Source organism: Ictidomys tridecemlineatus, chromosome 4, assembly GCF_052094955.1.
Source record: "Ictidomys tridecemlineatus isolate mIctTri1 chromosome 4, mIctTri1.hap1, whole genome shotgun sequence".
Classification (NCBI taxonomy): Eukaryota; Metazoa; Chordata; class Mammalia; order Rodentia; family Sciuridae; genus Ictidomys; species Ictidomys tridecemlineatus.
In genome coordinates, this window is record NC_135480.1 from 139575567 (window position 1) to 139588653 (window position 13087).

At 37.5% G+C, this 13087-nt stretch overlaps 1 protein-coding gene across 1 annotated transcript; it reads left to right on the forward strand.

Annotated features, from left to right (window-relative positions):
- Positions 1 to 371: 371 nt before the first annotated feature.
- Zfand5 (zinc finger AN1-type containing 5) lies at positions 372 to 10724 on the forward strand. Its single transcript, XM_078047497.1, has 6 exons — positions 372 to 506; positions 4435 to 4594; positions 5014 to 5125; positions 5716 to 5819; positions 7984 to 8109; positions 9078 to 10724. The coding sequence occupies exons 2-6, from the start codon at positions 4444 to 4446 to the stop codon at positions 9224 to 9226; spliced, it is 642 nt and encodes a 213-aa protein (XP_077903623.1). The 5' UTR covers positions 372 to 506; positions 4435 to 4443; the 3' UTR covers positions 9227 to 10724.
- The last annotated feature ends 2363 nt before the right edge of the window (positions 10725 to 13087 follow it).

A 13087-nucleotide genomic window follows, 5' to 3' on the forward strand; every position in this document is an offset into this window, starting at 1 on the left:
CGAAGCTGTCTGCATCAGGACTTCGCGCTCTCTCCCTGCCGGGAGCCGCGCAGCTTCCCCGGCGGTGGCGGAAACGACGGAAAGCGCCTTCGGCGGACACTCACAACGCCCCGACCTCGCTACGTGCTCTCCACTCAACCCTTTCTCGGCCCACCCGGCCGCCCGTGGAGGCGTGAGGCGACGACGGGCGAGCTCCTAGAACAGCGTTAGCAGCCGCGGCCTCCGGTCCTCCCTCCGCCTCCTCCTTTGCAACCCCCCCCCCCGCTTCCCTCCTCCCACTTCCCGAGCTCCGGCGTGTCCCGGCCTCGCTCGGCGCTGCTGCAGGAACAAAGAAGGACCCCGCGGCGGCGGCGGCGGCGCCAGCACCTCCGCCTGCGGCCCCGACCCGCTCCTGGCCCGTGGCGGCGGCTCCAGGCGCCCGGCTCGTCGTTCCCGGAGGCCTCGGCCCGGCCCTATCGCGCCGGCGTCGCGCGCGACCTCGACTTCTGCATTCCGGCCCCCGCAGGGTGAGTGGTGCGGCTCTGGGGGCGGGCTCTGGCCCGGGGGTAAGAGTGGAGGGCCGGGGCGGCCGGGGCCTGCGGCGAAGCCCGAGTGGGCCGCAGATGGCGGTGTCCGGGGAAGGAAGCTCCCCCGCCAGCTCAGGAAGCACAAAGACGGAGGCGTCATTTGTAGTCGTGGCCCGGGGCCCGACTGCCTGCGCCCCTGGCGCGCTCGCAGTCGCACGGTCGGGAACAATGCCCGGCGTGCGGCCTCGGCTGGGCCGGGCCCCGGACTCGCGTGTCGCTCCCTGCCCCCCGCAGCGGCGGCGCCCGGTGTGGGCAGCCGGACCTCGAAAACAAAGACAGAGGCGGCAGCCGCGCCCCGGCCCCCTGCCCGCCGCTCTGCCAGGCTTTTCCTTTCGAATGAGCCGTTCGGGGTCGCGGCAGCGCGAGCCAGGCAGGGAGAGGGGCCGGCAGGGCCTGCAGAGCTGCTGTTCTGCATGACTCAGTGGTTTTGGGAGAAGGCCCTGTTGGGCTTTCCTGAGTGAGGCCTTCCCTTAGAGGGGGATGGGGGGGCCAGTGCGACCCAAACTTGCTCTAAATCCGCTGGAGCATGGAGTCTAGGGAGCTCTTCGTGGTATTTTAGTTTTTCCCAACGTCGCTGCGTTTTCTCCCCCAAGATTCTTTTCATGGAGGAAGTGGAGCACCTTTCTCTTTGTTTCATGCATTTAAGCTGGTGAACACGAAATTTGGGGCTGGCTTTCCATGCACTTCATGTATCTGTGATTTGAGGTATGGGTCGGGATACCTTTATTGATTGAATCCATCCCAAGAATTATTGCCCGAGGAGATATTTAAGATAAAGTAGTATATAGGTCACAGCCTTGTTTAAACATTTGGGCTTCAAATCATTTACAAACTTACAAAAATCTAAATAAATTTCATTTTGCTTCTCATTTCTAAGGTTTTCTTTTTTTTAAAGTCAGATTTGGGGACTCCGTTTGATGAAAATGTTGCAATTTTATTTTTTGAGTTTTTTTATTAAAATGTCCCCAAAATGAAGGATTGGTTGTAGTTCACTATTTTTGTCTCAGGCCTAACATTAAGTTTAATCAAGCTACTCTTAGCAGAAGTAATTCAGATCTGAAGAGTAAGGACTTGTCCAAGGTCACTGGCTTACTGGTAGATTAGGTACTAGAACTCAGATTTCAACTCCAGGTGAGTGGGGGGTTTTGACGTCTTAAAACACCATATGTATCTGAAACAACTATATCTCAGAGGTGTAAATGCCCTTTATTCGGATTTTGGATTGGAGAATATTTTAGTTACACAGCAGGTTTTTTTTAGACTATGAATTGGAAAAGCTACAAACTTTACAGAAAATATGCATTTCCTCTATGTTTGATAGGAATGACCCATGAATGCAGAAGTTTCTAACAACTTTAAAGGTGGTAAATAGTAATGGTATATATTTTTTAAAGACAGAAAGGAAATGCTAATAGTGAACACTCACCCCCTGCTCAAATGGTTTCCTCTAAACATAAGAATTCTTTATGCCTCTATTCCTTTTTCACTGTGCTTGTTTTTTTGTAAGCAGTCCTGACCATTTGGGGCTTTGTGAGTGATTAATGATGCTTGGCTCTTCTAGATTGGATTTGAGATTGTTCTCTAATCTTCCCTATTAGAAAAAACTGGCAGCCTTAATCATATTTTGTTTTTCTTATTTTTTATATATGAATGTTGCATCTTTAGTTCTTGAGGTTGTGTAGGAGTTGTCAGGCTCTGAGATATAAATAGAAGCTGATTTCAGAGGCCCCTGTTGACTAGGCTTTATGTGAGAGCCTCCATCCAGCTCAGCCTGTCACATTGCAGCCTTGTGACAGGCTGAAGCGCCCTCCCATGTGATCTAAGCTGCTGAGAAATATTAAGGCAAGCTGTGCACATGTGATGGCATTTAAAAGCTGGCTTTCTAGAGGGAAAAACCTAAAGATGGGAAGCCCTGGAAATAATTAACATCCTATTGTTTCTGTGACTGAGTTCAAAATTTATTTTCAGTGAATTGAAGGTAGATGATTTTGAGGAAGAGGAAAGGTGAAATACTTTGTCAGAATGGGTTGTTATTAGGTGGGAAATCCCATATAAACAAGTATTTTATTCATATTAAAATCATTTCATGTGGTTTAATTGGTTGGGCTTAAATTGAGGACAGTGCTTTTAAAGCCTATGCCAAATGACACTGGAAGCTAGGACAGAAAGTGAATTAGCATAGTTCCAAACCCGGCTTCAGGGAATGGCCCAACTTTTTTCAAATGGCAGTTTACTTGTGCATGATAGGAATGAAAATACATAATTCATTATATGAATAATTTTTTTGCTCTTGATATTTTAACATTGAAAAAGTCAACCAAAAATGTTTATTAAACTTTAAGTGATGTTGAAATGTTTACCCTGCTCTAAAATGAGTCAGCTAAATTCTACTTACTATTTAAAGAGACACTGTCAACTAAATTAATGATTGTTTTAAGCAAGTTGTGGATCTTGGTCATTCTCCATATAAGCTTGATTTGCTTGAAATATGGAGTCCTTTTGCTAATAAGGAAAGGTTGCTATCTTTTAAATGTTTGGGGAATAATTGTAAGGATTCTGGCCAAGTCAAAATTGTTTTTCACTAGAGAGGGAAAAGGAAATGGTGGGGAGGGTATCTCATAAAAATCAAAGGGAGGCCAGTAACTAAGTTGAGGAAAGGGACTAGGGAAAGAAGGGCAGGGAAAGGGAAAATGTTGGGGAATGATATTGACTAAATTATATTGTTGTCATGTCCATGTACAAATATGTAACAGAGAATTCCACTATTATGTATAATTATAATGCACTGGCCGAAATAGGGCAAAAAGAATATTTAACAAAATTATTCCCTTTATTTTTGTAATTTTGACAAAAAGTACTTAAAAACATTTTAACTCACTAGAATATATTTTGTTTTAGTTAGAAAAATGAGTGACCACCACAAGCTAGAGCATATTTCCCTTAATCAGATGCTCTCAAATAATGCTTTTACACAATTTTTTTAAAAAAATTAAACAGTATTTTCTCTTACCAGAGGAAAGCTTATTAAATTTAACACATTACTATGTTTATGTTAATTCTAACAAGACTTCTAGAAAAGTGAAGGGTATGCTTGCTATTTAAAGTTCACTGTGGTAAATGAGCATTAAATACTAACCATCAACTAAATATTATGCATTTATATTGCTTTATATATTGAATTTGAGCATGGAAAGGTTTTTGTGTGTAAGGATGACAAATGTTATTAGAAAAGGCTTTGGTTCAGAAATTTATGGTTAATAAATGTTGCTAAAAGGTGCTTTAAGCAAATCATATTCCTGTCTCACAGAATTGTCAGATTACTGATGGCACCAGAATATGTGCAGATGTAATTTTAAGATGAAATCAATATTCAGCTAGTTAAAAGAACCACTAATAAATACAGAAATAGTGATTAGTTATGATTGGGGTTTTCCCCTACCATATTTGGAAGTTCCCTCTAATATTTTTAGCTAACAAAGTTAAAGGACATCATTTGGGATGGTTCACTTGTAGTGGTAGGGAGCAGAAAGTCCCAATACCAATTTCTACTGTTGATTAAAACAACCCTGGTATCCAGCAGGCAGGCAGACTGTGAATTGAAGCAAAGAATAGTTAACAGGTAAAATAATAAATTTTGGTACTTAACGGTAGAATTTCCTTTTGGTTCTAAAACAGTTCCTTTAATGCTCTTTGTTTTATAAAGGCAACGAAATATTCCTAATTGTCTGCTCAGTCTGGAACACAATTTGGGGTTTTGTTAGTAATAGATTAGTATTTTAGAAATAACAGGTATGCTAATTATTGTATTCTGCTAATTTATTTTGGTGACATGGCTTACTAAAATTTTGTTGTTTTGTTTTATTTATAGCAGAAAAATATGGCTCAGGAGACTAACCAGACCCCAGGGCCCATGCTGTGTAGTACAGGATGTGGCTTTTATGGAAATCCTAGGACAAATGGAATGTGTTCTGTTTGCTACAAAGAACATCTTCAGAGGCAGCAGAATAGTGGCAGAATGAGCCCAATGGGTAAGTTATTTCCAAGGAAAACACTTGAAGAACTGGTGGACAGAAAATATAGAACCAGAAATTGGGGCCCAAGACTGAGAATGCTGAAAGCCCAAGGAGAGAAGACCTGACAAGAGCTTAAAATTAAAGCAACAGCCCAAGTACTTGACATGACTGCATCCATCAGGAATGAATGACTACCTACAAGCATCTCTTAGCTTTTTCGGTTTTCATTTTTGAGGTTTTGTTTCATAATTGTTTTCAATGGATATGTCTTTAAATTTTTTTTTACTTTGGATATTCAAGTGTAGGATTGCAGCAAAGTGAAAGTGCTTAAATCACTAACCTAATTAAATGCAAGTATTACTACTTATTAAGTTGACACTAAGTGAGTTTTTGTAATGTTGATTTGTTTCTTACAAATTCCTTTTTTTAAATAGGAACAGCCAGTGGTTCCAACAGTCCTACCTCAGATTCTGCATCTGTACAGAGAGCAGAGGCTAGCTTAAACAACTGTGAAGGTGCTGCTGGCAGCACATCTGAAAAATCAAGGTAAGGTTGAACATTTTTTTTAAGAGTTTCTAAGACATGGAAGAAATCAAGATGTTTGTATCTATGTACTAACAAATATGTTAATGTATCAGATGCCCTTGGGATTGCATGTATTAGACAAAAAAATCCAGTGCCCTTAATTCTGACTCTTTAGGTGGTTAAGTAAAGATGTATATCACAGTGTACTCCAGAAACCCTTCAAAGACACGTTTTGAAAGCTGTATTTTAATTTCCTTCTAACTGAAGTTTAGGGATTATAGAGTGTTATAGTGCCACACAGGTATTTTGGCACAGCTGCTCCTTTTGTTCTTGAATTATAGGCATAGCTAGAAATTCCTAATTGATTATAATAATGGTGACCTTATACAAATAAGCAGCCTTAAGTTAATGAGCCATTTATCAAATTGATTGCTTTCTTCTCAACCATTTATGCTGGGCATCCAAAATCTTTTAAAATTTTGCAGGTTATCTAGCTCCACTTGATCATGTTGGAAATAATATATAATTTAAAGTTGAAATGACAACTTATTATCTCAAAAAGAAGTACCCTTAACATCTTTAAAAATAATTGTTTGCTTGAACTCAAATAGAAATGTGCCTGTGGCTGCCTTGCCTGTAACTCAGCAAATGACAGAAATGAGCATTTCAAGAGAGGACAAAATAACTACCCCGAAAACAGAGGTGTCAGAGCCAGGTATGCTTTTTGTTTAATATGAGTTCAGTTCTGGATTTGGAAGTACAAGAGAAAGTTGGTGGCGGGATTCTCCTTCCCATTGAAGGACCAAAGAGGAGGGAGAGCCATGAAGTAGAGACCAAATAAAGAAGATACTTCAAGATACTGTCTTTTAAAGTATCTTGAAGTATAAAACAGCTATACTTTTTGCTCTCTTCTCCATTAATTGCCCCCAGGCCTACAAATCACCAAGATTATAATCTGGAGACTGGATGTTGAGAACTTTAATAAACTTTAATAAACTTTTCAAGACCATAGAGAAAAATTCTATGGTCAAGAGCAATAACTGTTCAGTCTTGATATTGTCAATGTTGTAGAAAACATTCAAGAAAGAACCTATGGAATACTAAACGTAAAAAGAACAGGATCCCTGTCTCATTTTGTAGGAATTTAAAGCTCAGTATGGAAGGGCATTTTGGGTTTCAACAGGTCATGACTTTTGAGGCTTTTAGGCACAGCCAAAAGTGCCCTAATGTTGCAAGACTGAATTGTTAGAATTAGCTATGTGCACAAAGTTCATTCAAATCAATTCATCCTTTCTCGGTAAAATGGTGATGGAATACAATATAAAAGTAAATTGTTGAAAAAATTGTGTCAGTGATTGTGTAATTTTCTTTGGAGGCTTGCTTTTGCTAACATTGGAGTCAGTTTTATCTGTACTGTTGTCAGTCTCTTTTTTAAGTGAGAGTCAAGTATTTTGGCCATCAAATGGCAGGTGAATATATATTTGATGCTTTGAAAGGAGTTTCATCTTTTGGGAAAAAAAAAACTAGTTTTTTAATTGCTGACATTGGAAGCATGTTTTGGGGTTAGATCTGTAGCTAATACATACTTCTATTATTACTTGAGAGACATACTGTGGTTCACTATTTGTTCTTTCTGTATCACTTTTCTTCCTCTATCCCCTTCTTTATATATCTCAGGAACTTACTATTCCTTTTTTCAGGTGGGGGCAGAGAAATGGCTGACACCATTCTCATATTCCTGTTTACCCTCATACCATCAGAATTATATTAAGGTTGTAATAGTAGCTTACTAAGAAATAGTAGTAGATAGAATATTTTCTAAGTCAGGTATTAAGTATGAATTCCAGTGGGGATATAGTGCTAATGCAAATGAAAAGTTGGGGCAGTTTTAAGTTCACATTAACCCAATCTGCTATAAAAGCTTGGATAGGCAAATAGCAGTAGTGCTAGAATAATGAATAGGCAGTATTTTAGCATTACATATATACATTGATTTTTCTATTCTTAAACTTAGATCAACATTAAAACTTTAAAAATTTATAATGTTTAAGGTATAGTTGGATTTATGTACGAAGTACTTTTTGGTCTTTTGTCTTAAAGAACCAGTGGAGTTATGTGCTTTAATGCAGTCTGCATTTTTTTATGTGATAAATTCTATCAATAAATGTGATCTAAAGCTTTAGAGGTGGAGAAAAGGTGGGGCTTTTGTAGACAATATCTCACTACTCAAAGTAACACTAAAAAAAATCCTGTTCTGCCAGTAGAATCCTTAATTTTCTAAAATCAAAACCTTACAAGCACTTCTAGATTGTTTGCAGATCTAACAATGTGACTTGTGAAAATGACAAAGTGATTTCATTAAAATTTTTGGATCTAATTTGATTCCGGGATAAATGGTTTAGGCTTTGTCAAAATTTGTTGAGGTAATCAGCATAAAAACCAACATGGTTTTATAGCCAGGTACCTTAGAAGTTGGCAGTTCTATCTAAGTAATGAATTCCAGCTGCCCTAATTCAGAAGTTCATGTTTAGGAAATTGCAATACAGAAAAACTAAGCATACAAGCAGAATCTCCCCAGGTCTTCAAAAAAATAGAATTAGTATTTTGTTTTCTAGTATTGACTTGTTAAGACTGAGATAAAGGAATATCCTAACTGGTGATTTTATAAAATTTTAGAGGAGCCAAGTAGTTGTCTAGGAATTCCCAGGAAATTCTTAGACTTTAAGAAGTTTTGTCATTCAAGCGGAAGATTTTAAGAAAGGATTCTTAAACATTCTATGAATCTTAGTCCTCCTTTTAAATATTTTTCTTTTTGACTTGGATCATTATCAGCCAGTGGTCTCTGGAGAGATGTCTTAATTTTTATGCTTATTTTTCAGTTGTCACTCAGCCCAGTCCATCAGTTTCTCAGCCCAGTACTTCTCAAAGTGAAGAAAAAGCTCCTGAGTTACCCAAACCAAAGAAGAACAGATGTTTCATGTGTAGAAAGAAAGTTGGCCTTACAGGTATGACAAACGCTTAAGAATCTATATTTTACTGACTGCAATTAAAGAGCTCTTGGTCACTGTGAAGACTTTCAGGGAAAGTTTTCCATAGTGGGCTAAGAAGGACGCAGCAGTGTTAAGATTTTAATTAGTTAAGAAATTGGGTTTAATTTCCATCTGTTTTCCTAATGTTATGATTATTATTATCCTTCAGGCTTCTGAATTATTTTTCTCTTTTGGATTGACAAAGACTTATCACTTTTGATACTTTCCTTTGTAACTCTTAGGGAAAAGGTAACTGAACTAACATGTCTGCCTACTTTGAACTAGGTATGAAATGCTTTTTTTCTTGTCTCCTTGAAACCTCAGAATTTATGGTTGACTTTATCTAGTTTTCACTTGAAATACTACCATTTACCACATGGTATAGTAGAAGTAGATATATGCTTGGGATTGGGAGGGAGGGTCCTGAGGATTGAACCTAGGAGCACTTTATCACTAAGCCTTATCCCCGTCCCTTTTTGAGACAGAATTGCTCAATTGCTGAGGCTGGTCTTGAACTTTTGATCATCTTGTCTGGGATTATAAGTGTGTGCCATGCGCACCTAGGGCTATATTTTGAATTCAGGTCAACCTGTATAAATTCTACACTGTAATATCTATAGGAGTTGATGGAAGGAACCTTGTAGAATTAACTGACAGATAACCCATTTTATTTTCTTCATAGGATTTGGCTTAAGCACATTTCTTTAACAGTCTGTTGCCCTTTGAGGGTAAGACATAATTGTAGTTGTTTGAATTTCTCATCATATCAAAATAGGCTAAAGCTTTTTGACAGTTTAAATTTGATAGACTGCATCAAGATTTGACAGACTTCCATGTTGTAAAGCAATGAAAATATGATTTCTTTTTTATAGTGAGGCTCTCTTTTTTTTTTTTTTTAATTGCTGCAAGTTCCCAAGTTATCCTGCTTCCTCTCATCTGTACAGGATTTGACTGCCGATGTGGAAATTTGTTTTGTGGACTTCACCGTTACTCTGACAAGCACAACTGTCCATATGATTACAAAGCAGAAGCTGCAGCAAAAATCAGAAAAGAGAATCCAGTTGTTGTGGCTGAAAAAATCCAGAGAATATAAATTACTACTTGTGAAGAGACTGAAACTTTGTTTTTATTTTAATATATCGTAGGAAAACATTAAAGAGCAGATGCATGGCCATTTTCCTTTGATGTTCTCCAGAGTTTTACTTTACACTTGTCTGTCTTATAATTGATATTTTAGAATGTTTGGGTGTTTGTTACAGGCAGAATTGGATAGATACAGCCCTACAAAATGTATATGCCCTCCCCTGAATAAAATTGGATAAAAATCTGCACAGCAAATTGAAATACACAAATAATAGGGACAAAATTTAGTTCCCATGTGCCAAACAAAATAAATGAAATCTCTGCATGTTTGCAGCATTATCTGCCTTTTGGGAATGTAATCAAGGTATAATCTTTGGCTAGTGTTATGTGCCTGTATATTTTTAAAAATGGTACACCAGAAAAGGACTGGCAGTCTACTTCTGTCATAGTTTTAACTTCACCTTCTTAATTTTCACATGTTCTTTGGAAGCAGGAAGAATGCTGTAAGGAGGATCAGATCTTCCCATGAAATCAGTATTTGGTGCCATATGTAAGCCTGGTTCAATTGGTCTTATAAAAGCTGTCAAATAAGACATTCTGTGAAAGGTAAACATCACAGCCGGTTAAAAGTAAAACCATCAAGCCAACAACTGGGTCTTGAGGTAATCTTTGAAGCTTACTGTGCTGGCCTGCACCAGAAGATACCTGCATTATTCTCATTACTAAAAATATGTAGCACAGAACTGCGTTAGGATTAATTTGTTTACAAGAAGAAGTTAAAACTGTTTGGTTTTCATATACAGCAGCTCTATTGAATAACATGCATCTGAATTTTAAGTTGCAAAGGTATCCGAACAGTTAATTTTTCATGTGCATCTTTTGTTGAATGTTTTGGTTCAAGAAAGAATGTTTAAAGCTTTTTAAAGACTTCAGTTCTTAATGTAACTGTATCCTTCTGCATGGAAAATCATAACCAACATGGCTGCAGTAGACTTCTTAGTGGTATCCAGCACCACTTGCAGAGGGCTGCTTTATCATATTAATTGTACTTGGGTGTAGGACTCTAGTGTTCTTGGGTGTATTGCATGGGCTGCATTATCTACAGCATTGTACAATAACAACTAGAAAAGGCAGTATACTTCACTGATGCTTGTCTGGTAATATCACTTCTGTGTTATAATGGAAGGTTTTTTTGTGATGTATGAAACTTGTGTTTTTATATATAAATGAGCATAGAGATTAGTGTTGTGGTAATGCCTGTTTCCATCTGTAAATAGTTAAGTATGTACACGAGGCACTACTTCTGATTTATTGCAGTGTTCGGTCCTAGTTTTTACTTTTATTCTTAAAGCATTCAATTTTGCTTTTAATTTTATGTACCTTAGTTCTGAGTTAGATCTGCAGATGTGTACAGATAGTTCATATTTATGTATTGCACATAATCATGCTCTTCAGCATTGATGCTATATTGTATTATGTAAATAATAAAAGCCATGTACAGAGGGAAACTTCCACTTGTTCATTGGGTTTTTAAGCTTTAGTTAGAATCCTAAAGGGGAAAATAGAAAATGTTTCATATTCAACTTTATAGTTGTATATACAGACTTTGCATGGCTGTATTATAAATTTATATTCTGTTGCCATTCTTGAACTTGATTATCAAGTGAGAATCACGAGTTATTTGAAAAATTTTCAAGTATGGCACATGATGGACAATTTGTTACTGAAGATCTGAATCTTCAGGATGGAAAACAATCTTAAAACTTGGAAAGGAATGAAATTCAATTATCACCTATTTTTGTTATCCATGTTGTACTTGAATCAGTGACTTAAGGCATAATTTTTTGTTCACAGAAGCAGTAGAGAAGATGACCATGAACTTTGTCTTTGCAGGTAATACAGAAGGACAAATAATGGTTACATGTAATTTTGCTCCCTGGAACAACAGAAACCAAGAGCAAAACCATTTCAGTTAGGCATGGAAATACTAACCCTTCAATCTTGTCAACTCTTAGTGTGCTGCCACTTCTGCTTTAAGTAGAAGAAAGATGTGTGTAGAAGTCCATGTGTTGATTTGAAGGTAGTATCTCCCTCAGTATGAAGACCTGAATCACAGTAGAATTGGAAATTATGGTATTTAGAAAAGAAAGTTTTTCAATTTTAAAATGAGGCTCTATCCCCTCCTACATATTGTCAACAAAAAAATATATAATTTAAATCTTTTTCAAGTCTGAATGTAGTGTGTGGGAGATGGGGAGATAATGGGTCTTCAAATTATATCAGTTTGTGAAAGTAGTAGCAAGAGATTGTCATGAATATTATCACTTTTTATAAGAAACATTTGGACTTAGGAATTGGTTTTTGTCAGAGCATCACTAGGGAGAAGGAAGATTTGTAGATTCAGTTCTGCCAAGACTCTTGGATTCAGACCTAAATATTTCTCTCAGTTCAGACAGTATTTGCAATGTGCACAGATTTTTTAAAAACAACGCTATCTTGTTTCCTATTTAAACAATCTTTGTACCTCTAGCACTCAGCTTTGCTAGGATGAATTAGCTGTTTCACTGGGCTGTAATCCTTTTGTAAATCTAACCATTCAGTAAGCCTTGCATCTGATGAGGATAGGGCAGTGGGGTATAGTGGTTATGGTTATGGACCTTGGGACCAGAATATCATCAGGGTAAAATTGTTTGCATTGGCTGCTTCATTGGTTAAATGATTGTAACTACTTGCTCTAGGAGTGTGAAGAGGACTAAAAATTGCCTAGTATGTAGTATGGGCTGTTGTCCCAGTATTACAATTAAGTAATGATCTCTAGAACTTGGAGAGAAGAATATTTGAAAATTTAATGAGGTTGGTCACATCAAGTTACATGGTGAAAAGGTTAAGATCTGTAAAACTGTTTCAGGTGATTTGGATCATTTTCAGTAAGGTTTTCTTTGCAAAGTCTGCACGAAGTGAAGCAAGTAATTATAAAAATGGGCAAATGTCTACTAGTAATGTAATAATAGATGTTATGCAAACTGCTATTTTCTTTTTGAATTGGTAATATATTGACACGGTTTCAAAATGAATTTATCTGTATACATTGAGAACCAGCCTCTCATTCTGTCCTGTACCCTCTATTTCAAAGGTGCATGTACATTTTGGGTAAATTTTATACTTAGATTATTTGGTCTCTTCCATTTTGTGTAAATGTTTTTTGAGTTTGTAAGATTTAATATGACATGTCTATTTGAATGCAGACTTAACAGTGCTTTTTGTCCATAGTATTAATTTTGGAGACTGACAGATAAGGTTGCTGTTACCTAGAAGAGTTTATGTGGATAAGGCAACAGCTTTTAATGAAAAGAAACTCGGAAGTTGCACAAATCAGTTTGTAAAACCTCCTTTTGAAACAAGTGTACATGTGCAACAATACTGAAGTGTCAATAATTGTACATATTTCCATGGACAAATGCTGGTTTTTTGAGTTTAAAAAGGTAAAGAACACTCCCCACCACCCAGAGTTACCTCTCTGTTAATATTCCCTAAAAGGAAAAGTCGACATCATTTGTGGCCTAAGTGTAAATCATTTTGTTCACAACTGCTAAGTGCTACTTTTACTTTGCTTCTGGTATGTGTACAGATGTTGCTAAATTGTACTTAACGTGATACTTTATTCATTAGCAAAATGAAGGAAGAATATTTTCTAGTAGTTAATAATTGAATATTTTCTTAAGGTTGTGAATGCTACTGTCACTACAGAACCTTAGTTTATATATCTGAAATGATAATGTATCCTAAACAGTTAATGTTACATTATCAAGTCTACTCAGAAGTTAATAGGAAATCTTTTATGAACTTTTAATACACAGCAGGAAATGTTCAT